This window comes from Malassezia japonica, chromosome 7 (assembly GCF_029542785.1).
Source record: "Malassezia japonica chromosome 7, complete sequence".
Taxonomy (NCBI): domain Eukaryota; kingdom Fungi; phylum Basidiomycota; class Malasseziomycetes; order Malasseziales; family Malasseziaceae; genus Malassezia; species Malassezia japonica.
Window position 1 is genome coordinate 323,329 of NC_083376.1, and position 22,557 is coordinate 345,885.

General features: G+C 64.3%; 14 protein-coding genes across 14 annotated transcripts; 8 read left to right on the forward strand and 6 right to left on the reverse strand.

Moving 5' to 3' along the window:
• Positions 1–809: 809 nt before the first annotated feature.
• On the forward strand, positions 810–2,621 carry cwf19 (Pre-mRNA-splicing factor cwf19; the record flags this gene model as incomplete). The annotated part of the gene is made up of 1 exon (XM_060267590.1): positions 810–2,621. The coding sequence occupies one exon, from the start codon at positions 810–812 to the stop codon at positions 2,619–2,621; it is 1,812 nt and encodes a 603-aa protein (XP_060123573.1).
• A 165-nt stretch (positions 2,622–2,786) lies between these two features.
• Positions 2,787–3,826, forward strand: MJAP1_003665 (uncharacterized protein; the record flags this gene model as incomplete). The annotated part of the gene is made up of 3 exons (XM_060267591.1): positions 2,787–2,852; positions 2,903–2,971; positions 3,170–3,826. The coding sequence occupies 3 exons, from the start codon at positions 2,787–2,789 to the stop codon at positions 3,824–3,826; spliced, it is 792 nt and encodes a 263-aa protein (XP_060123574.1).
• A 296-nt stretch (positions 3,827–4,122) lies between these two features.
• Positions 4,123–5,499, forward strand: MJAP1_003666 (uncharacterized protein; the record flags this gene model as incomplete). The annotated part of the gene is made up of 3 exons (XM_060267592.1): positions 4,123–4,185; positions 4,217–4,413; positions 4,446–5,499. The coding sequence occupies 3 exons, from the start codon at positions 4,123–4,125 to the stop codon at positions 5,497–5,499; spliced, it is 1,314 nt and encodes a 437-aa protein (XP_060123575.1).
• Positions 5,500–5,538: 39 nt separating this feature from the next.
• On the reverse strand, positions 5,539–7,459 carry MJAP1_003667 (uncharacterized protein; the record flags this gene model as incomplete). The annotated part of the gene is made up of 4 exons (XM_060267593.1): positions 5,539–5,588; positions 5,726–5,756; positions 5,802–7,016; positions 7,040–7,459. The coding sequence occupies 4 exons, from the start codon at positions 7,457–7,459 to the stop codon at positions 5,539–5,541; spliced, it is 1,716 nt and encodes a 571-aa protein (XP_060123576.1).
• Positions 7,460–7,493: 34 nt separating this feature from the next.
• Positions 7,494–8,442, reverse strand: MJAP1_003668 (uncharacterized protein; the record flags this gene model as incomplete). Its single annotated transcript, XM_060267594.1, has 2 exons — positions 7,494–8,322; positions 8,345–8,442. 2 exons carry the CDS (start codon positions 8,440–8,442, stop codon positions 7,494–7,496), a joined length of 927 nt encoding a protein of 308 aa, XP_060123577.1.
• Positions 8,443–8,515: 73 nt separating this feature from the next.
• Positions 8,516–9,706, reverse strand: MJAP1_003669 (uncharacterized protein; the record flags this gene model as incomplete). The annotated part of the gene is made up of 1 exon (XM_060267595.1): positions 8,516–9,706. One exon carries the CDS (start codon positions 9,704–9,706, stop codon positions 8,516–8,518), a length of 1,191 nt encoding a protein of 396 aa, XP_060123578.1.
• Positions 9,707–9,757: 51 nt separating this feature from the next.
• On the reverse strand, positions 9,758–11,353 carry MJAP1_003670 (uncharacterized protein; the record flags this gene model as incomplete). The annotated part of the gene is made up of 1 exon (XM_060267596.1): positions 9,758–11,353. The coding sequence occupies one exon, from the start codon at positions 11,351–11,353 to the stop codon at positions 9,758–9,760; it is 1,596 nt and encodes a 531-aa protein (XP_060123579.1).
• A 47-nt stretch (positions 11,354–11,400) lies between these two features.
• DBP4 (RNA helicase) lies at positions 11,401–13,659 on the forward strand (the record flags this gene model as incomplete). The annotated part of the gene is made up of 1 exon (XM_060267597.1): positions 11,401–13,659. The coding sequence occupies one exon, from the start codon at positions 11,401–11,403 to the stop codon at positions 13,657–13,659; it is 2,259 nt and encodes a 752-aa protein (XP_060123580.1).
• A 189-nt stretch (positions 13,660–13,848) lies between these two features.
• Positions 13,849–14,739, reverse strand: YHM1 (high copy suppressor of abf2; the record flags this gene model as incomplete). The annotated part of the gene is made up of 1 exon (XM_060267598.1): positions 13,849–14,739. The coding sequence occupies one exon, from the start codon at positions 14,737–14,739 to the stop codon at positions 13,849–13,851; it is 891 nt and encodes a 296-aa protein (XP_060123581.1).
• Positions 14,740–14,809: 70 nt separating this feature from the next.
• MJAP1_003673 (uncharacterized protein) lies at positions 14,810–16,531 on the forward strand (the record flags this gene model as incomplete). Its single annotated transcript, XM_060267599.1, has 1 exon — positions 14,810–16,531. One exon carries the CDS (start codon positions 14,810–14,812, stop codon positions 16,529–16,531), a length of 1,722 nt encoding a protein of 573 aa, XP_060123582.1.
• On the reverse strand, positions 16,532–17,752 carry CTK2 (beta-glucosidase; the record flags this gene model as incomplete). The annotated part of the gene is made up of 1 exon (XM_060267600.1): positions 16,532–17,752. The coding sequence occupies one exon, from the start codon at positions 17,750–17,752 to the stop codon at positions 16,532–16,534; it is 1,221 nt and encodes a 406-aa protein (XP_060123583.1).
• A 65-nt stretch (positions 17,753–17,817) lies between these two features.
• On the forward strand, positions 17,818–18,693 carry MJAP1_003675 (uncharacterized protein; the record flags this gene model as incomplete). Its single annotated transcript, XM_060267601.1, has 1 exon — positions 17,818–18,693. One exon carries the CDS (start codon positions 17,818–17,820, stop codon positions 18,691–18,693), a length of 876 nt encoding a protein of 291 aa, XP_060123584.1.
• A 108-nt stretch (positions 18,694–18,801) lies between these two features.
• MJAP1_003676 (uncharacterized protein) lies at positions 18,802–19,310 on the forward strand (the record flags this gene model as incomplete). Its single annotated transcript, XM_060267602.1, has 2 exons — positions 18,802–18,947; positions 18,971–19,310. The coding sequence occupies 2 exons, from the start codon at positions 18,802–18,804 to the stop codon at positions 19,308–19,310; spliced, it is 486 nt and encodes a 161-aa protein (XP_060123585.1).
• A 163-nt stretch (positions 19,311–19,473) lies between these two features.
• Positions 19,474–22,543, forward strand: MJAP1_003677 (uncharacterized protein; the record flags this gene model as incomplete). The annotated part of the gene is made up of 6 exons (XM_060267603.1): positions 19,474–19,545; positions 19,584–19,628; positions 19,651–20,080; positions 20,105–20,457; positions 20,656–21,006; positions 21,029–22,543. The coding sequence occupies 6 exons, from the start codon at positions 19,474–19,476 to the stop codon at positions 22,541–22,543; spliced, it is 2,766 nt and encodes a 921-aa protein (XP_060123586.1).
• Positions 22,544–22,557: the final 14 nt, after the last annotated feature.

A 22,557-nucleotide genomic window follows, 5' to 3' on the forward strand; every position in this document is an offset into this window, starting at 1 on the left:
CTTTAGGCGTACCTTGCTAGGCGCACCAAGGGCCAAATTCGCGGCACGAAAATCTCGGTGCACGTTTTTGATTGGACCAGAAAAAATACTGGAGCTCATAACCAGTGCGGTTCTCACGGAAGATCGCATTTGTCAGCGCGAGGAGCGCAGAGCAGGCGCGCCGCCCGCAGGTCCTCTCCACCGTGGGCTGTCATGCGGAGCGCAGATGCACTGCACAACCCATGCGGTTCACACTAGATCTTTTCGTAGGAATCTCGTCTTCATAGCGATAATGCCAGACTACGCTCTACGCTCCTCATCCCCGCTTTGCCTGTCGTGAAATTCGGCCGATCCCACGTGCGTAGAATGCAGGTCGGCCGTGGCACTGGCTGTGGACAGCGGCCATGGACGACCGCCCATCGAAGAAACCGCGCTCGGGCCACTCGGACCCAGACTCGGTCCGGGACGAGGGTCCGCGGCCTAGTTCCTCGCATCGGCATGCAGATGACCGGTCGGAACATCGATCTCGTCATTCGAGCCATCGGCATAGAGACGACGAACATCGCTCGCGTCATCGGCACCGCGACGGTGACCGAAGCGACCGACACAGCAGCGACCGGCACAGCAGCGACCGGCACAGTAGCGACCGGCACCAACGCCATCGGGAGCACCGCGAGCACAGGAGCCATCGGGAGCACCGTTCACGAAGCGAGTATGACGACGAACGCCGCCATCGCCACCGCTCGCGCGACCCCAGCCCGCCTGCACTGGACAAACCCGAGGCGCCGAGCACGTCGTCTAATGCTCCTGCGCTAAAGCGCGACGATTGGATGTCGCTCGGCGATCCCGAATCGACAAACGAGAACGACTACTTTGGATCGATCGGCAAAGAAAAAGAAAAAGCGCCCGGGCCAGAGAAGCGTAACCCCGACGAGCTGCAGGTCTTTTCGCGCGAGCTGAATCCTATGCTTAACCCAGACAGCACTGCCCCTGAGCCTGTTCCTGCCCCTCGCGAGGCGCAGTACGGCGCGCCTGGGCACAAGTGGCGGATGATGAAGCTGCGGCGCACGTACGAAATTGCAGAGCAGTCCGGCGTGCCCGTTGAACAGGTCGCGCTCGAGCGCTATGGGTCTATGGACGCCTTTGACGAAGCCCGGCGTGAGCGGCAATTCCTCGAGGATGCGGAGACGCCAGCGGGCGACACGTCCAAAGCGAGTGCCCCCCCGCCTCGGTCGGGTAACGCGAGCGTCTTTCGCCGTCCTGCGCCGTCGCCCATGGAGCGCCCTAGCCCGTCTGTTGCGTCCGCGAAGGCTCCGGCGCAAGACAGCGTGCGCATCCCCAGTGTTCTACCCCGCGCTGCAGCGCCGAGCAATGACCAGCCCTCTCCCAGCCTCACGGACCTCAACAAGCTCGAAGCCAAGGCGCTTCGTGCCGAGATGGCGAATCGTCCTGATGCGCCTGCACTGCGTGCGGAACTCGACAAGGCCAAAGCAGCCGCTTCCTCCCAAAGCACGCAAGGCACTGTCGAAGCGCTGCCCGTCCTCGATGGCTACGGACGCATGTATGACCTCGGCACCAGCACTGCGGCGGAGCTCGAGGAGCAAGCGTCGACCAAGAAGCGGGCCAAAGACGCCGAGGAGCCCACCGACGAGTCGCTTGCGGAGCTGGTACGCCAAGAGCGGCTCAGCGCCGGCCGTATGGACCAGAAGAATGGCGATGCCGCGCTTGCGCAGCAAATTGCGACCGACCACGGCTTTGAGGACGACCTCGAGTACATGGACGACGAGGCGCAGCGCTTTGCGCGCAAAAAGATGCGGGATGATGCGATGAAGCGCCAGTTTGCCATCCAAGACTTTGCGCGCACGAAAAAAGCGCTGGATGAATGCAACTTTTGCTGGCAAGACGAAGGGCGGATGCCCCCCCGAGCCAACATTGTGTCGACTGGCACCCTGGTCTATCTCGCGCTCCCCGACCGTGAACCACTTGTGGATGGCCACTGCTGGATTGTTCCGATGCAACACCACGTCAGCTCGCTCGACGTGGACGAAGACGGATGGACCGAGATCCGCAACTTTATGAAATGTCTGATTCGCATGGCCGCGAGCCGCAACCAATCCATGGTCTTTTTCGAGACAGTGCTCTCCCTTCGCCAGCAAAAGCACACCTACATCGAGGCTGTGCCGATTCCCAACGACGCGTTTGCGGAGCTGCCTGCCTACTTCAAGACCTCGCTCTCGGAGGTCGAGTCGGAGTGGTCTGACCACAAGCAGATCATCTACTTTTCCGAGGAGCGTCCCTTCCAGAGGAGTATGGTATCCAAGCTCCCCTATTTTATGATCCAGTGGGACTACAAAGGCCAGCGTGGCTATGGACATATTATCGAGTCGCGCGACGACGAGCACGGCTACCGGCAAGCGGGCCCCAACAATGACGACGAAGCGGTCTATGGCGACGGCGACCACCTCGGTGGTAGCGGCTTCCCCAAGTACTTTGCGCAAGAGATCATTGGGAGCCTGCTCGATCTCGAGCCGTACAAGTGGCGCCGTCCGCGGCATGTGCAAGGCATGGCCCAGCACCTCGCGCGCTTCCGCGCCTCGTGGGCGCCGTTTGATTGGACAAATCTCGTGGCGGAAGGCTCCTAGCGCACGGCCCTTCCTAATAATGACACGTGACATAGTACATTCAAAACTACATTCTTGTATCGTTTCGGCCGAAAATGCATTGGCCGCGAGCTGCGTTTTCTTCGGCGAGCGGCGTGCGAGCGTTTGACTAGCAACCAGTCTCCCTTTCACCTCTAGACTACAGCCATGGTTCGCGGACCGCGTCACCACTTGAAGCACCTTGCTGCCCCCAGCTCGTGGATGCTGGACAAGGTATGTGACACTAACCGTGTGCGAAAGAGCGAGTGCTAACACCCACGCAGCTGTCCGGCACCTATGCGTCGCGCCCGAGCACCGGTCCTCACAAGCTCCGTGAGGCCCTTCCCCTGACCGTACGTACACTCGCCCCCTGGGCAATGCTGCGTGCAAAGCATGTGCTGTGATCCCGCTAGCACGATGATTGATCTTTACGATAATGCATGGCTTTCCTACTGCCTGCTTGGGCTTGCGGATTCTTCCATCGCGTCTGACTAGTGAGACTCGCCATGCTTTGCACAATGCTTATTCTTGAGCACATACTAACCCTCTAGGTTCTTCTGCGCAACCGCTTGAAGTACGCCCTCACTGGCCGTGAGGTGATGAGCATCACCATGCAGCGCATCATCAAGGTCGACGGCAAGGTTCGCACCGACCCGACCTACCCCACCGGTTTCCAGGACGTTGTCTCGATCGAGCGCTCGGGTGAGCACTTCCGTATCCTCTACGACGTCAAGGGCCGCTTCATTGTGCACCGCATCACCGAGGAGGAGGCTTCGTATAAGCTCCTCAAGGTGAAGCGTGTTCAGCTCGGTGCCAAGGGTGTGCCGCACATTGTTACCCACGATGGCCGCACTCTCCGTTACCCCGACCCCCTTGTCCGCGTCAACGACACTGTCAAGTTCGACGTTGTGAACAACAAGATGGTCGACTTTATCAAGTTCGACACGGGTGCGCAGGTTATGATCACGGGTGGCCGTAACGTTGGCCGTGCTGGTGTGATCCTCGCCCGCGAGCGCCACCACGGTGGTTTCGACATTGTCCACCTCCGTGACCCCGCTGGCCGTGAGTTCTCCACCCGTCTCAGCAACGTCTTTGTCATTGGTGACGCTGAGAAGCGCTGGATCTCCATGCCCCGCGGCGGTGGTGTTAAGCTCACCATCACTGAGGAGCGTGACCAGAAGAGGAAGCAGCGCGAGAACGCCCAGTAAATGGGAGTCTCGTTTGCTTCTCCTCTCCGGCCAGCGAATGCTTTGTGCCGTGCTTTACCCATGTCTGCATGCTTGCATCTGCAGTGCGAGCATGCTACTATAGTGTCTGAATAAGGCCCTGGCCTTGTTTCGGACGTCGGACTAGTGTACGTCTTCCTTAGTCCACCAAAACAACTGCTTCTGCTTGACCCTTGCGCCGGCCATCGGCTCGCGGCTTGGCTTGCTCCGGGCGTCTCCACGTGGCTTTTAGGAACGCGCAGCGGCGTCAGTTTGTTTTCCCAACGTCAGGTACAGGAATGAGCGAGGAAGCAACGCCCGCCCAGGCGGCCAACATTAACCGTGATGGCGAGAAGATTGTGGTAGGTAGAGCATGGATGAACGCTTATACAGGATATGGAGTACTACGAGCTGCTTGGTGTGCGTGGCGACGCCACCGAGCTGGACCTGAAGAAGGCGTACCGCAAGGCGGCGGTCCGCAACCACCCCGACAAGGGTGGCGACGAGGAGACGTTCAAGATGATTGGCGAGGCCTACCGTGTGCTGAGTGACTCGAACGCGCGCGCGGACTATGACCGCTACGGCAAGAAGTACGTGCGAGACGCCCCCAGGCTAACCGCAGGAAGCCGACCGACGAGGTGGGCCTCAAGGAGGCGACGGAAATGTTTGGCAACCTCTTTGGTGGCGAGCGCTTTGTCGACCTGATTGGCGAAATTAGCCTGATCAAGGACTTTTCCAAGGCGTCCGAGATTATGATGTCCGACGAGGAGCGCGAGGAGATTGAGCGCCAGATGAAGGAGCACAACAAGCCTACCGAGGCCATTGACGGCGAGAATGCGTCCGAGGAGCCCGCGTCGACTGCCGCGGTCGCCGCCAAGGAGAAGGAGAAGCAAAAGGCCAAGATTACCCCCGAGCAGCGCGAGAAGCTCGAGGCCTTTGAGAAAGAAAAGGCCGAGAAGGAGAAGAAGCGCGTCGAGGACCTCACCGAGAAGCTCAAGGAGCGCATCCGTCCGTTTGTGAATGCCAAGAACCCCGGCGACGCGGACGACTCCGAGACGCAGCTCTTTACGCGCCGGATGAAGGAGGAGGCCGAGGACCTGAAGCTCGAGTCGTTCGGTGTCGAGCTCCTGCACACCATCGGCACGGTCTATCTGACCAAGAGCAACACGTGGCTCAAGACGAAGCGCGGCAACTTCCTCGGCATGCCTGGCTTTTGGAACCGGATGAAGGAGCGCGGCGGCACGATCAAGGAAATGTGGGGTGTGATGGGCAGCGCGATGAATGTGCAGATGAGCATGGAAGAGCTTGCGCGTCATCAGGACAAGGGCGATATCGGCGAGGAGGAGATGAAGCAGCTCGAGCAGGACATGAACGGCAAGATGCTCCTTGCGACATGGCGCGGCACGCGCTGGGAGGTCAATGGCATCCTGCGCCAGGTCCTCGACAATGTTTTGAACGAGAAGGGTGTCAGCGACAAGGTGCTCATCCAGCGCGCCAAGGCCATTGCCTACATTGGCGCTATCTATAAGCAGGTCGTGCCGGACGAGTCGGACGACGAGCGCCGCGAGCTCGAGCGCCTCGTCGCGCAGGCCGGCGAGAAGAAGAAGAAGCGCAAGGAGAAGGAGTCGCGCTTCGGCTTTGGATCGAAGTCGACCACGCGCAAGGCGAGCACATAGTCGCCCATACCCGGCGTCGTTGCTTTGTATACAGACTTTCTAATTACGGTGACCGCCACCGATTTCCACACGCACTGCACGCAGCCAGGCTGGGGAAGGGGCCTTGGACCGACGCCAGGGCCGTGCGCAGCGCTTGGCGGCCGCAGCCGACACACGTCAGCGTGTCGGTCGCGTGCAAAATCGCATCGGTCGCGACACAGCGTTCTGGGTGAGCGGGTCGACGTACCAAAGACATGGCCGGCCGTGCACTGCGCATACTGTGCGAGAGAAAATGGGATGGGCGAGGAGCACGCGGCGCATACCTCGCCGAGATGCAGATCGTCCATCGCCCAATTCTCGGAAAAGGGGTGCAAACGCCGTGCGATCTGAACCAAAAATGACGAAAAGGAAGGCTGCGAATCCGGCGCGTCCTGCGCCAAAAGTAGCAGGCGCGCCGCGAGGCGCTCGACGTGCGCGCCACGGTCGCCGGCGCCGAGCGCCGCCGCGGCACTTGCCAGCGCCACGACACGCTCGGCAAGCCACGACGCGGCGTCCGCGACGGCGTGCCGCGCCCCGCTCCTTGCGCTCGCCCATGCGCTGCACCAGCGTGCGCTCTGTGCCTCGGCGGCGGGCGACGCCCACGCTGCATACGTATCCGCCTCGCTCTCCAGCAGCGAGGCACAGGCCGCCGCAAGGGGGCGCACCTTTTCCTCGTCGAGCCGCACACATAGTTTGTCCAGGACCACGTCTTGTTGCGCACACTGCACGGCACTCAAAAGCACCGCGCGCCAGCGCAGGATCGGCAGGCGGGCTTCGCTCGGAAAGAGCGCATAGAGCCGGGCAAGTTGGTCCTCGGACGCGTCCCAGTCCTTGTCAAAGGGCGTGTAGAGCGTGTACGACATGCGCCGCGCGACACGGTAGCGCCACGACGCGTGCTCGTCGGCCTCGGCGAGCGTCGCGACGAGCGGCGCGGCCTCGGCTACGGCCCACAGCGGCTGCACGGCCGGCGTCCAGACGGGGTCGCGTGGCTGCGCGTCCCAGCCGACGAGCGCGCCGGTGCGCAGCGCGACGGCCGTGCCGACTGTCCCTGCGCCGTACGCGCTGTCGATGCGGTGCTCGGTCGCGCTCGGCTGTGTCGTGTCCCAGCAGACCAGCGCGCCGGGCGTCGCCATGTGCAGCGTCGAGGCCGCCCAGGTCAGGCAGCTCACCGCACGGCGCATCGGCAGCGCAGCGCGGCGCTCGAGTGTCGTGGAGAGCGCGAGGACGTGCACTGCCTCGGTCGTGCACACGGCGAGGCGCGCGTCGTTCCAGCCGATGTGCTGGACACTGGCCTCGAGGCGCAGCGTCGTGGTATACGTCGCCTCGGGACCTCCCTCGCGATGCGCCATGCGCCACACGACGACGTCGCCGCCCTGCGTGCCGGCGGCGAGGTACGCATCGTCGCCGATCCGCCCCCATGCCAGGGCCGTGTAGGCCCTGCCGAGGCGCGCAGCCGCCGCCGAGCGCCCGTCTGCGTGGCGTGCGTCCATGTCCATCGCCTGCGTAAGTCTTAGCGACGTACCCAGCTCCAAGGCCCGTGCCGCGCGTCGTCCTGTGCGACGTACACCCCGAGCGTGCCCCGCGCGTGGATCGCCGTCAGGACGCAGCTGGCGTGCGGCCCCAATCCGGCCGGCGACCATGCCGCAGCGAGCCATGTGTCTGTGCGGCGCACAGGCGCCGTCGCCGTCGTGCACTCCTCGTCGCCCGCTTCCGGCCACGGCGAGGGCTCGAGCGCGGTTTGCACAGCGAGCAGGGTCGAGGTATGCTCGGCGCCGGGCGGCCCATCGACGTACCCCACGCCGGGCGTGAGAATGTGGATCGCGTCTGCAAGCACGACCGCGGCCTGCCCCTCTTCGGACCACAGCAGCGAGGTACACGGCGCAACCGGACTCCCGCTCTGCAAGCCCGTGGCCCATGCGGCGCGCGACGCGCCGGCAGCCATCGTTGCCCTCCACAAGACGGATTGCGCTATTCGGCTAAATATCCGAGACGATGCCCTTGGTCTCTTGTGCGGACTTCCACGCGGCATCGGTGCGATCGAGAAGCGCCTGGATCTCTTTCACGGTCGACTTGCGTGCGGTGCGGATCACGGCAGAGTCGATCGGAACGCCGTCCAGCTTGAGCAGCTCGCGCAGAAGCAGCTCGGAGATTTTGCGCTGCGTGATGGGAATACGCGCCGGGGGAACCGCGTTGGGGTCCTGCGGCGTGGCCGACTGCTGTCCCGGCTTGGCCTGAGGGAGCGCAGCAACGCTCTGCTCAAACTGCTCGAGCTCGGGGAGGAGGTTGGCACGCACGTGCTGGGCGACCTCGTCGATCTGCTTGAGGTGCTTTTCTTCCGGCGAGAGCTGCGGCTCGGGCGGCGCCTGCTGCACCGGTGCCTGCTGCGCCGGCGCGTCCGGAGCGTACTCTGTGCCTGCCGCGGCAAAGCCCGGCGCGGCCTGCGGCACGCTCTGGCCCGGGACCTGCGTAGGGGCGCCCTGCGCCGCCTGCGGAGGCACCTGCTGCTGCTGCTGCTGCATAGGCGCCTGCTGCATAGGCGCCTGCTGCATAGGCGCCTGCTGCGCGCCCGTGCGGCCCTGCGACGGGCCGCGCTGGTGGCCCTGCTCGGGCTCGTTCACGACGAGCGTCACGCGTGATCCTGTATCCAGGCCGTACTCTTGCAGCGACACGCGGTCGTCTTTGAGCACCATCCCGTGAAAGAGGATCTTTACACGCTGCACGGGAATCGAAAAGACGGTCGCAATCTCCTGGCGCAGATGGCCGAGCAACACGCGCGGTTGCACGCGGGGCAGCGCAACTTGGTACCTGGGTCAGCCACCTCACGTACAGTTGCCGGCCATAGATGACCTCGACATATTCTACATCCGACGATCTCTGTGCATTGGTATTATTCCAGCGGTTCCACTGGTTGGAAAGCCACGACATTATGGACGTAGAATCGACACCCGCCGCGATCGGGGCAGGGTCGGGTGCGCACGTGGCACTGCGATCAGGCCAGCTACTGCGGCGGGAGGGAGAAGAGCGGCGTGGCGACCGCGTGGGCGAGGTTCGCGGGCCGCGGGCGTGCGCGCGGTCCCTTGGGCGTGCGTACCTCTTCGAGGGGTGGCGGCGCGCTGCGCTGGTGCATCGGGAGCGACTCGGACTCTTGAGCGCTGCGTACCGCCTGCCCGTCGTTCTTGCACTGGTTGTAGAGGTACAGGCCCAAGAAGGTGAGGGTAATGCCGATCCACTGCACGGTCGTGACCTGCTGTCCGAACCAGACGATGGCGAGGAGGATGACAAATACGCGCTTGAACAGGTTCGCGATGCTGTACGTCACCGGCGAGACGTGCGCCAGGACCTGGAACGCGAGCAGATTCTGCGCAAAGTGCGTCCCGCCATTGGCAAAAAGCAGGTAGAGCGCGCGGCCGCCGATCGGCGGCGCGGTCGGCGCGGTCATGCGGGGGAGATCATAGTAAAAGCACATCGGCAGCATGAGCACGACCGAGCACGCGCTCGAGTAGAAAAGGATGTTGATTTTGTCCATCTTTTCCGGCGCGGCTGTCGAGACGCTTGTCGCGGGCTTGAGCAGCTTTTTCGAGTAGATATTTTGCGCGACAAAGATGAATGTGCTGCCGAGCGCCGCGGCAAAGCCCACCACGTCGTCCGTGCTGGTAGACAGCGTGCTGCACGCGAGGATCACGCCCAGCATGAGCGGCAGCAGCGAGACGTACGTCCGCATCGAGTAGGATACGTTGAAGAGGTAGGCGTACGACACCACCGTAAACAGCGGCGAGAGCGCCTTGATCGTATGCACCATGCTCACCGGCACGCGGCTAATCGCGAGCGAACTCAGCGCGTGGCCCACCACGTTAAACACGCTAATCTGCCCGACCTCTTTGAGCTGGGATCCGGTCATGCGCACGAGGCGCTTCGCCAGTGTATAGTCACCGAGAAGATCGCGCCGCGTGCCGAGATAACAGTACAGATTGACAAACACAAACTGGATCAACGTCAAAGTGACGGGGTAGGGAAACACGGCGGGCAGCGGCCCGTCCGGCGTCTTTCGCCGTGAAAGCATCCCTTTGCTGGTATTGGAAGACAGCGCAGACGACAGGTACCACAGCAGGCACAGCACCAGCAGCAGCACCGTCGACGACGCCTGCGCGCGCGCCTCTGCGGCCACACCGCCGCCACGACCACCGCCCATCCGTCGTGGTCCAACCGTGCACGTGGCCAAGTGGAGGCTCTGGGGTATCGGCTATGGAAGCGCGCGCCGCGCGCTTTTTGCGTCGTGCGCCGCGCTTTCCGCCCACCGCCGGACGCGGGGGGGCGCGTGCAGGCGCACAAAGAGTTGGTCGAGCTGGAGGAGGCGGGACTCGGTGTCGCCAAGAGGCTCGGCGCAGCACGCCGCCCACACCATCGCGCGGCACCGCCGGGGGTGGTCGACGACCGCCGCCCAGCTCGACTGGGGCGCCGCGACGCTCGCCGCGGCACTCTCCAGCAGCGGGAGGGCGATGCTCAGTGCGGGCCAGCCGGTGTGCGTCGAGGCAGTGTGTAGGCGCTGCTCAGGGGAGCTGCGTGCCCATAGATGCAAGAGGCGCTGCCAGAGGCGGGGCAGCGCTTTCGACGCGACGCCGGTCCAGAGCGCAGGGCGCGAGGCAATGCGCATCAGGTGCAAAAGCACCGCGAGGCGGCGTGTCGGTACCATGCGGCACGCCCGCGAAAAGAGCGCAAGGACCGTCTTGCGCTGCAGGCGTGCCGCGTCGGCATTTGGCGCGCTGGCGATCCACACGGCGAGGCGCGCAAGCGCCGCGTCCATCGGGCCGCTCGCCGCGTCGATCTGGATGCGGACGCTCTCGTAGAGGCCGTCGGGGCCGCGCAGCACCTCGGCCACGCGGCCGAGGCGTGCGTGGATCGACGAATGGGGCTGCGTGCCCCGCGCAGGCTGCCACGCAGCGACCGTGTCCATCTGCGCGAGGAGCAGCGCCGCGAGCCCGTGGCGGTAGGGGCGCAGGTGCGCGGGCTCCTCCAGCGCACACAGCCACCGAAAGAATCCGTCGAGCAGCGCGTGGGCCGGCGCGGCGAGGCGCACCAGCTCCGCGCGTGTCGCCCGCGCAGCGTGCGCACGCTGCACCGGCGCGACCAGCGCGCGTATGAGCTCCACGAGCACGGCATCGTCGAGCGTCACGCCGTCGTCGCGCATCTGCTGGATCATACTGTGCACGGCGGCCGGCAGCGCCGCCGTCGGCGTGTCGCGCTGCATGCGTATAAATGCGTAGCGGTACGCGTCCAGCGCAAAGTGCATGCCCCGCTCGGTCACTACGGCGAGCGCCTCGTCGACACGCGCCCAGTCGCCGCGCATCGCGTGCGCGTCGATCAAGGCGCGCCACACGGCCTCGTCCGCGCCGTGCCCAAGGACGTGGCGGTGGAGTAGCGCGCGCGTGCGCTGCATGCCGCGCACGCCGCTGAGCATGGCGACGTGCGCGAGGACCTGCGGCGCGAGCGGCACCTCGTTCGTCCACATCGCACGCAGCATCTCCGAGACGAGCACGTCGCGTTTGACGCTCCCTGCTTTCATGGTAAGCAGCGCACGGAGCATATTTCCATGGAGACTATCGCGGGACAGCGGCGCGTCCCTCGTGCGCTCGGCCTGCAGCTGGGTATCCTGCACCACGGACGTGCATATCGCTTCGGCGGCGTGCGCATTCAGCGTCGGCGTCTGGGCCGCATCAAAAAGGCGCAGCGCAAGCGGCGCCCAGCGCTGGGGCACCTTGCGCGCCTCGGTCACGACGCCCCGCGCGACGCACCGCGGGGGCCGCACGCACCACGGCCCTCCGCGCAGCGCTCGCAGCATGGCGGAAGAGGTTCGGCCGACAATTTTTTTTTGGCCCAGACGCCACCATGCCGGGTGCGGCGCGTGGGGGCAAGAGCAAGGTGTTTAATGGGCGTACACGCGCGAGCCGTACGCTGAAGCGCACGAGCGAGCAGAAAGAGCTGGCTGACATCGAGGCGGCGTGTGCCACGCTCGAGCCCGGCGCGGCAAAGACGTTTGCCGAGCTGCCAGCCTCGCAAAAGACCAAGCACGGCCTGAAGCGCGCGGGCTTCCTCGACCTGACCGATATCCAGTCTGCGTCGCTGGCGCACTCGCTGCGTGGCTCGGACGTGCTCGGTGCTGCGCGCACCGGCTCCGGCAAGACGCTCGCGTTTCTGATCCCGGTGCTCGAGATGCTCTACCGCAAGCGGTGGTCGGCCGCCGACGGCCTCGGCGCGCTGATTGTGTCGCCGACGCGTGAGCTTGCGATGCAGATCTTTGACGTGCTGCGCCAGATTGGCAGTGCACACACCTTCTCGGCGGGCCTCGTGATCGGCGGCAAGGAGCTCAAGCACGAGCAGGACCGCCTGCGCAAGATGAACATTTTGGTTGCGACGCCGGGGCGCCTGCTGCAGCACCTCGACCAGACGATCGGGTTCGACTGCTCCAACCTCCAGGTGCTCGTGCTGGACGAGGCCGACCGCATCCTCGACATGGGCTTTGCGAATACACTCAACGCGATCCTCGAGCACCTCCCGCCGAACCGCCAGACGCTCCTCTTTTCTGCGACGCAGACGCGCCGCGTCAAGGACCTCGCGCGCCTGAGTCTGCAGGACCCCGAGTACGTCGCGGTGAAGGACGACGAGGCCTCGACCCCGGCGCAGCTCGAGCAGTTCTACATGGTCGTGCCGCTCGACCAGAAACTGGATACGCTCTTCTCGTTTCTGCGCACGCATACCCAGAGCAAGATCCTCGTGTTTATGAGCTCGTGCCGCCAGGTGCAGTACGCGCACGAGGTCTTTTGCAAGCTCCGGCCGGGTCTGCCGCTCATGGCGCTGCACGGCAAGCAGAAACAGACGCGCCGCCTCAAGATCTTTTCCGACTTTACACGCAGCAAGCACGCGGCGCTGATGGCGACGGACATCGCCGCGCGCGGCCTCGACTTTCCGGCGGTCGACTGGGTGGTGCAGGTCGACGCGCCCGACTCCTCCGACACGTACATCCACCGCGTGGGCCGCACGGCGCGCTACCAGGCGCAGGGCAAGGGGCTCTTGTTCCTGCTCCCGAGCGAAGAGACGGGCGTCCTCGCGACGCTCAAGGCGGTCGACGTGCCGATCCAGGGAATCAAGGCGCGGGATACCAAGGTGCAGAGCATCCAGAACCAGCTGCAGTCGTTTGCCTTCCAGGAGCCCGAGCTGAAGCACCTCGCACAAAAGGCGTTTGTGTCGTACGTGCGCTCGATCCACCTGCACAAGGACAAGAACACGTTCAACGTCGCGTCGCTCCCGCTGAACGAGTTTGCGGCCGCGCTCGGACTGCCGGGCGCGCCCAAGATCAAGCTCGTGAAGGATGCGCAGAAAGCGCAGCGCGCCATGGCCGCCGCGCCCGCGGCGCAGAGCAGCGACGAGTCTTCCTCGGAAGAGTCTGAAGAAGAACAAGAAGAAGAGGCGCCCAAGGTGCGCACCAAGCACGACCGACTCTTTGGCCGTACGAACAATACCATTCTCAGCGACCACTATGCGAATATGGTCGATCACGACGATTCGGACGGATTCCACGACAATGACGACGACGACGAATTTATCACGCTCAAGCGCGCCGACCACGAGCTCGAGCAGACCGAGACGCCCACCGCGCAGGAGCTCTCGAAGCGCAAGCTGCTCCAGGGCCAGAGCAAAAAGGCGATGGCCGCGGCCGGCAAGCGGGGTATGGGCGACAAGGTCGTCTTTGACGACGACGGCAACGCACGTGCTCTGTATGAGCTCCAGGACGAGGCCGCGTTCCGCGAGCAAGGCGACGTCCTTGCGCAGATCGCCGCGCACGAGGAGCAGGAGCGCGCGCGGATGGCCGAGGCCGACGTCCTCGACAAGTCGCGCGCGAAGCAAAAGCGCCAGGAAAAGAAGCGCAAGATGAAGGAGATGGAGCGCCAGCTCCAAGAGGCCAACGGGGCGCGTGCGCCACGCGCCGAGCTCGACGAGGGCGGCTGGGCGAGCGACGATCTTCCGGATCTCGTCCTGCCGGGCGACTCGGACGAGGACGCGGCGCCGGAGCCCAAGCGCCCCCGCACCGGGGCCTCGGACCTTGCCGCGCAAGAGGCGCTTGCGCTCCAGGTACTGGGCGAGTCGTAAGAGGTACGTTTCCCCCGCTCCGATGATGGTACTTGTAATTTGCGACTGAAGCGTCGGCGCCCCGTTACGGAAAGGGCTTGCTTGCCGGCAAGCCTGGCGTCGGCAGCATGAAGCAACTATTGTTACTGAGGAGCATTACTTTTCGAACTAACTCACTACAGATGCACTGCCTAACGCTGTACAATAGAACTAGACAAACTTGCCGAACCACGGAATGAGCGACTGTGCGAGGGTGAAGGAGAAGACGAGCTTCGGCCCCACGACGAGCACCTTGGGCGTGAGGCCCTTGAAGAAGGCGCTCACGCCCTCGTTCTTGATCATTTCCTTGATGATCGTAACGCCGCCGACCTTGGATTCGAAGTTGGCGTTTTGGATGCGGGTCTTGACGACGTCGAGGGGCGCCGCGACGGTGATCGAAGCGACACTGCCGCCGATCGACGCGACAAAGTTTTGCCCCCAGGTAGCGTCCGAGTAGTTCTTCAGGCCAAAGATGTACTCCTTGGTGAATGCGCTACCACCGAACAGCGCAAAGGAGCCCGGCGCGTTGCGCGCGGCGGTCCAGCCCCAGCCGCGGTACAGGTTCACGTTCTCGTCGGCGAGGATGCGGAGGAAGCCGCGCGAGCGGAACGACTCGGGGTTCGTCTGGCGCTTGATCTTGAGCACGTCGAGCGGCAACAGGACAATCTCACCGATACCCGTGAGCGAGCCGGCAGTGGCGCTCATGATGCTCTTGCCGAGACGCTCGCCAAAGATGCTCTCAAACTGCTTCTTGTGGTGGGTCGTGAGGTAGTCGTTGAAGTAGGGCTGGCCACCGAACTTGTACACACGCTGCAGCACCTTGTATCCTGCCGCATAGCCCAGGCCCGGGAAGAGGCTCAGGAAGCGCGTGCCCACCGAGGCGCTCGCCTTGTCCTTGAACACGACAGCCGACATCGAGAGCGACCTGTTCTTGTTGCTCATCAGGCGCTTCGCCACCGTGTCCACGGGGTGGAACACGAGCAGCTCGGCGATACCAGAGGTACCCGAGCCGAGCAGGCGCGCCGTAGCCGACTCTTTGGACTTTCCTGCGGGGGGGCTCATGATAAAGATCGGAGACTTCCGGCCGCCCCCGTGTGGGGGCGAAAGGGGAGGCCACGTGGCTTTTACCACTATGCCGGACCCAGCGATGGACGCGCCGACGCAGGCGATCCCTGTGCCGCGCCCGAGCGAGCAGGAAGATGCTAGCATACCTGATACGCTCGGCACGTCGCACCGCTCAAGCCTGTCTGGCTTCTTTGTCGGCTCGTTCCTCGGGCCGCAGCGCAGCCCTCGTGCGCTGGCCGAGGACGAGACGCAGCCGATGCTCACGCCGGACCCGCATGCGCCGTTTGCGCCGCCGCACGACCCGCGCATCCCGATCGCCCCGGCGCCGACGAGTATGGGCAATGCGTCGGGATATGGCACGATGCGCCCGCCCACCGCGGCGGCGATGGCGGCGCCGGGCGAAACGCCTACCGCCCACCAAGAGATCCGCGATGAGCTCTGGGTGCTCACGCGCTATACCATTCCTATCTGGGCGACGCACATTTTGGAGCTGAGCCTGTCGATGGTGTCTGTCTTTTCGCTCGGACACCTCGGCACCGTCGAGCTCGCTGCCGCGTCGCTCGCGGGCATGACGGCCAACGTCACCGGCTTTAGCGTGATCAGCGGCCTGATCTGCGCCCTCGACACGCTGCTCCCGGCGGCGTACACGCGCCAGCCGCAGATGATGGGGCTCTGGACGCAGCGCGTCGGCGTCGTCGTCGCCCTCACGCTGCCCTGGATCATTTTGCTGTGGCTGAATGCCGAGCGCGGCCTGCTCCTCCTGCACCAAGAGCCCGAGATTGCGCACAAGGCGCGCCAGTTTTTGTCCGTGCTCGCGATCGGCCTGCCGGGCCACGCGATGTTTGAGCTGTGCCGCCGCTTCCTCCAGGCCCAGGGACTGATGCACGCGCCGACCGTCGTGCTGCTCATCGTCTCGCCACTGAACGCTTTTGCGAACTATATCCTTGTATGGGGCCCCCCGGCGGTGCGCTTTGGCTTCCTCGGTGCACCGCTCGCGAGCGCCATCTCCATGTGGCTCATGGCGATCCTGTGCTTCTTGCAGTGCGTCGTCGCCTCCAATCATACCTGGGGCGGATGGTCGCGCAAGGCGTTTGACTGGGCGGGCCTGCGCGTCTGCCTGTCGCTCGGCCTCGCGGGCCTCCTCTCGCTCGCGACCGAGTGGTGGGCGTGGGAGATTGTCGGCCTGGTCACCGCCGCGCTCGGCACGACCGCGCTCGCCTCGCAGTCGGTCCTGCTGATCACCTCGTCGGTGACCTACCAGCTCCCGTACGGCGCTGCGGTCGCCGCGTCGGTGCGCGTCGGCAACATGCTCGGCGCGGGCAAGCTGCAGGGTGCGCACCTCGCGAGCCGCGCATCGCTGCTGCTCTCGTTTGCGATCGGCCTCTTTAATTCGTCGCTCGTGTATGTCGCGCGCCACAAGTGGGGCTACCTCTTTAGCAGCGACCCGGTCGTGGTGCAGCTCGTGGCTACCGTCCTGCCGATCCTCGCGCTGTTCCAGTGCGCGGACTGCGTGTGCGGCATCGCCGCGGGCATTCTGCGCGGCTGCGGCCGCCAGTCGCTCAGCGCAGGCATCAACCTGACCGCGTACTACGTCGTGGGTATTCCCATGAGTCTCTTCCTCGCGTTTGGGCCGGCGCACATGGGCCTCACGGGCCTCTGGTGGGGCCTGACCTTTGCTTTGATCTACGGCGCGGGCCTTGCGTTGTGGTGCGTCCAGCGGACCGACTGGCAGGCAGTCATGCGCAAGATGCACCACAATATGGGTTTCAGCGAAGCCGACGATGTATAATTATTCGAGCAGATACCGCGTAGCTACCATTTGCTGCCCAAGCAGCTCCGCACGATACATGGTCGGCGCAAGCGCGTCCTGCGCACGCGCGACGGCGCGCTGGCGCTGCACACGCTCTGGCTCGGCGCGCGCCTGCTCGTCGTGCCGCAGCTTGATCTTGGCCTGCGTCAACAGCGCATCGAGGTCCGCGGGCGAGGTCGGGAGCGTTTTTTCGAGGCGCAGCGCACGCCACGCCAAGAGGCCGAGGGGGGGCGGGTAGGAGACATACGCGGGCAGCGGCCCCCGGCCCGTCTCGCCGAGGCTCGAGGCATGCGCGGTGTACAGCGAAAAGATGTGGTATGCCACATCTTCGGCGTCCGCGGCGCACGTCCGCAGGCTCGGCCACGCGCCGGGCGAGGCAAAGTGGCGCAACACCTCGGCCGGCTCGCCGCATGCCTCGTACAGGACCCCCGCGGCGTACACGCAGCCCGCGGCGACCGCCTGGGGGGGATACAGGAGCGGCGCCGGCGTGCGGTGGCTGTCGCACGCGATGCGCCATGCGAGTGCACTCGGCGCCTTGGCCAGCTGCCAGTGCCGTGCGATCTTCACCGTGGTGCGCAGAATACGCGTGCTGCGCAGCTCAAACTGGAAGCAGATGCACTGCAGCAAGAGGCGCTCGAGCGTCAGGAGGCGTGCGCGCTCCTGCGCGAGGCTCTCGGCGTCGACGTCGCCCTCGCCGAGGTGCGCGTGGGCGACCCAGTCCATCGCCGAGTCGGCGCCGCTCGGCGGCGCGAGGAGTTCGGGGTATCGCAGTGCATAGCTCGTGAGCAGGAGGTCGTGGATTCGTTTCGGCGTGTCGTTCAGCTTGGACGCGGCAAAGAGGCAGGCGAGCGCCACTTCGTGCACCACAAAGTCGGCGGGGGGGTAAAAGAGGTGGAAGCGCTGGTACAGCAGCTGGGCGGATCCGATCGTCCGCTGGGGTATTCCGAGCTTCGCACCCGCCGCGGCGATGAACGAGCACGCAAGCATCTTGCCTTGCTCCCACCTCGCCGGCGGCATCTTGTTTTGGCGCGCACGCGCCAGGAGGCGGTCGAACTGCCCCGGCGTAAAGTACGGCGTATTGACTACAGTATTCACCTTGACGCTCCTGCGTGCATCTTGCCCAGGCACAGGCATGCTCTGCGGCGTCGACGCACGCGAGTCTGCCGTCGACACCAGGGGGGGAGTCGGCTGCGCCGGCATGGCGTCTAGGACCAGCTTAGTCACCCTTTTTCGTTGTGGAGGTACGCGACGCGACGCGTCTTACCATGGCGGAGGAAGCGGACCCCGCGACGCTCTTCTTTGGGGAGGAGGATGTGGACTTGTACGAGGTGCTTGGCCTAAGCCGTGAGGAGAAGCCGTCCGAGGACGATATCCGGCGGGCGTACCGGAAAAAGGCGCTGCAGAGCCACCCCGACAAGGCGCAGCTGCGTGGCGAGGCGGACGCAGAGGCCGCTGCGCTCGCTTTCCAGCAGGTCGGCTTTGCGTACAGCGTGCTCTCGGACGCGAAGCGCCGCAAACGCTACGACACGACCGGGTCGACCAGTGACTCGATCTTTGCCGACGAGGAGGTGGACTGGAACGAATACTTCAAGACGCTCTGGGACGGCGAGGTGAGCCACGCGACCCTCGACGAGTTCAAGGAGAAGTACCAGGGCTCGGAAGAGGAGGAGGAGGATATTTTCGAGGCGTACCGCGACGGCGACGGGAGCCTCGAGCACATCTTTGCGAACGTGCCCTGCTCCAATATCCTCGACGACGAGGCGCGGTTTATCGACATTGTGAACGGGGCGATTGCTACCAAGAAACTACCCAAGACCAAGGCCTGGTCCTCGCTGACCACTTCAGACGGCAAGCGCGCACGCAAGGCGCTCAAGGCCAAGGCACGCCAGGAGGCGTCCGAGGCCGAAGAGTACGCCAAGGAGCTCGGCGTGCACGACCAATTCTTTGGCAAGAAAAAGGCCAAATCGGCGCCCAAGGCGCAGGATGACGACGAAGAGGTCGACCTCGACGCGTTGCGCGCTGCCATGCAGGCGAAGTCCACGCAGCGCGCCACCGACTTTGACGCCATGATCGGACGGCTGGAGCGCGAGCCGCGCGCCCAAGGCCCCAATCGCAAGCGGGCAAAAGTCGCGCGCAGATGACCCCGCGGGGCTCGCTGTGCAACCCCTGCAGGGGTGCTTTTCGGCCGAATGGCGGCTGTGCCCTCGGCGGTTTAAGTAGCGTGAGGCGTGTCGTGTCACCTTGTCACCATGCGCTTCTCTCTCCTTGTACTCCTGTTTGCCCTTGTCGCCGTTGCCTTTGCTCGTATCCCCGTGAGCTCGGGCTCGACCGACTCGGTTGGCGGCGTGATGTCGCGCCCGTCGGGCTCCGCGTCGTCCGAGGCTCACTCGAAGAGGTACGTTTCTCTGACTTATGCAGCGAGTCTGGCGACAAGAAGAAGTCGTCTGCCAAGGGCGGTGCGGCCGGTGCGCACAGCACGGCCAAGAGCGGTGCCAAGGGCGCTGAGTCGACTGCCTCGAGCGGTGCCAAGGGCGCTGCGTCGACCGCCTCGAGCGGCGCCGCGGGCGCTGCCTCGACCGCCTCGAGTGCCATTGACGGTGCTGCGTCCACCGCTTCGAGCGCGGTGATGGGTGGCGCTTCGGGTGCCTCGAGCGCCACGAACGCTGCTGCTGGCTTTGCTCCCCAGCTCCCCATGGTCGGTGTTGTGGCCACGGTGATTGCCGGCCTCGGTGCCGGCCTCGGCGCATTTTTCCTCTAGACGCCTTAACTACTACTAGACACTTTCTCTACTTGATCGCATAATGCTGTAGACCCGTACGATGCTCTTCCCCACACCTAGGAAGCGACAGTGATCGAATGCTTATGTAATGAAGCGGGAATACAACGCCGAGTGACGACGACTTTCACCGTTCCTTTACGTTATGGTTCGCAAGGCTGGTCAAGCGCGCGGGCAGCTGCCCACCGTGCAGAGCACGCCCCCTATCCGTTTTGCTGTATGTATTGAATCAAAAACAAAAAATTCTGACCGCAGCCCGAGGACAAGCAGGTTCCTGTGACCAAGGCTCAGGTCGCGAGGGTACGCATGCTCACTGACCCAGTCTCGCTCCATCTTTAGCTTCCTCTCGGGTCTCGTGGCCCGCCTGGGTATTGTCTATGTGCTTGTGGCCGTCTTTTGGCGCTGCCCGTCGCAGCCCTTCTCGTTTGACTACTCGCAGGACCACTCGCTGCTGGTCTGCCGCGAGCTGGCGAGTGCGCAGGAGCACATCGCCCCGGCTTTCGACGAGTTTGCGACTTGCACGCGCAAGCACCTCGACCCGTACGTCGGCACCTACCTCGACAAGGCCGAGGATGCGTGGAAGAACATGAAGCCCATGATCTCCCAGTCTGCGACGCACGCCCACACCATCTTCACGACGCACGTCGAGCCGGGCGCGCGTGAGCTGGCCAAGCAAGCGCACACATGGTCGCTGCCGCACCAGAAGACGGCGCACCGCCACTACAAAAAGCACCTGCACCCGCATGTGGATGGTACGTTGCCCTTTTCTTACCCAGCTTTCCATAAGGCGGCCAAGCCCTACGTGGACATCTACAAGCGCGACGTTGCCCCGCACGTCGACCGCGCTGTGCAGCAGGCGAAGGATGCGCACGCCTTCTCGTCGGAGTACTACGAGAAGGAGGTGCACCCGCGCCTGAAGGAGCACCTCTACAACGGCTACGTGTTCACCCGTCACACGGCGTACCCCGTTGCGCACAAGCACTACTTCACGCACGCCCACCCCCACCTGTCGAAGCTCTACCAGACGCTGAGCAAGTGGGTGGACGACCTGCTGGTGAAGTATGGCCTGCGTAACCGCTCGGTGCTTGACTCGGTGCTGAACAACGTGAAGGAGACGTACAGACAAACTGTGAGTTCGTGATTGCCCTTTGTGTGCCTTGCGCTTGCGCATGGACCAGGCTGCATGCCTGCTCAGGGCCGCATCGGGCAGGCACGCGTCGTATAGCACCGCGCCTTGTCTGTGCGTCCTTGAGTAGTGTCCATGTCCCCTTTGTTGTTGACTGAATCTAATACCGCTATTTTTTTTCTCGTGTGTTAACAGGAGCAGGTTGTGAATGAGCGTCTTTCGGAACGTACGAGTGCGCCGGTCGCCGAGGCAAAGCGCAGTGTGCCGGAGGAGAGCACGTCGGCGAGCTCCGTCGAGGCGTCTACTGTGACACCCGCCACGACAGAGACCGCGACGGGCTCCGTGGACAAGAGCGCTGCGTCGGAAACTGCAGCGACCGAGGCGGCCGCGCCAGAGATCGACGAAGAGACCGGCGAGAACGTCAAAGTGCTCCAGGCCCAGCTGGACGCGGAGCTGGCCGCGGTCGACAAGGCTCTCAATGCCGAGCAGGCGTCGATCTCTCGTGTGATTGAGTCGGAGCGCAAGAACCTCACCGAGGCGCTTGTGCGTGCGGTACGTACCCAGTCTAATGCAGCGCCGCGAAATGTTTATCGAGTACCCCGAGCTGATCGAAGCTGCGGCTGATGCCATGAAATTCAATGGTCTTCTTGAGCTTTTCTCGTCGATGATGACCAACTTTACTACGCATGCGGCCAAGCTGGACAATGCGGCGCAGCCGAGCGAGACGTGGCACACCGAGCTGGACGTGATCGCCAATGCTCTGATTGACAAGCTGCTTGTCACTTACGACATCGCCGACGCGTCCTTGAGCATTAATACGGGTCTCATCACAGACCGTGGGGAAGGGGACCGAATTTTGATCCAAGACAGTATCGTACGCATTCGTACGCAGATCCGCAAGAGTCTGCACGTCTTTTACGAGCTGATGGACAAGGCACAGTTCCAGGTGACCTACTACGAAAACGAGGGCTGGGATCTCGGTATGAAGCGCCGTGCACGCCACTTCCGCGAAGAGATGGAAGAGTTCCTTACCACCCTCACGCCCACCGGTGAGCCCATCGTGCCGGGTAAGCTCGTCCTGCCCAACTTTGAGGAGGAGAAGCAGCAGATGTCGACGCAGATCAACGCGGTCCTGTGGGAGACAGAGAAGGCAGTCGCCAACCTGACGGCCCGCTTCAAGGAGCAGCCTACGCTCTTCCTCGAGCGTGCCGGCTTTGGCGACTTTTTGGTGGACGTGTACGAGTACAGCACCAAGATCTCGAAGATGTACACGAAAGCCGCCGAGCACGCCGCTCTGCGCCTGCGCAAGTACATCGGCGACACTCGTGAGAAGCTCGGCCTGCCGCGCAAGCCCGAGGAGGGTATCCTGCTGAATGTCTGGGACCTCCCCGCGATCGAGGGCACCGAGATTGATGCAATCCCGACTGCGGCCGCGACGGAAGGCGAGTGGTCCTCGGCAGAAGCGACGTACGACCCCGACTCGACCGGCGACCTCGAGGAGGCGATGGCCTACCTCGCCTCGCAGACGGCGCCTCCGGCGCCTGACGCGGCCGCCGCGACGCCCGAGCCGACGCCCAAAGCGCCCGAGTCCGTCGCTGCGGACCCCGAGGCCGTGACGCCTCCGGCGGAAGTGGTGGCTACGCCCGAGGCGACGGCCGCGGTGCCCGTCACCGAGGCGGCCGAGTCTGTCACCGAGACGACTGAGCGCGAGGCTGCGACGCCGACCGAGCCCGCTGCGGCTGCGACGCCCGACTCGGTGGTCGACTCGGTGACCGATGCGGTGGCCGACGCCGCGGCGGACGCTGCGGCGCTTGTCGCCGAGATCATGCAAGGCACTACGGCGACGCCCGAGGCGCCTGCGCCCGAAGCTGCTGCCACGACCGAGCCCGTGCATGCTACGCCGAGCACCTCGGCGGAGCACGCGGCGGTGTCTGCCGACGTGACCGACGCGACGCCGTCGACGGCCGCCCCCCACTCGTCGACGGCGGAAAGCGAGCTGCCGACGGCGACGGCTTCGACGCCTGCTAACGAACCCTCTGCCACGATCCTTCCCATCACTGAATCCACTGCCGCTCACGACGAGCTGTAAAGGCAGATATACAT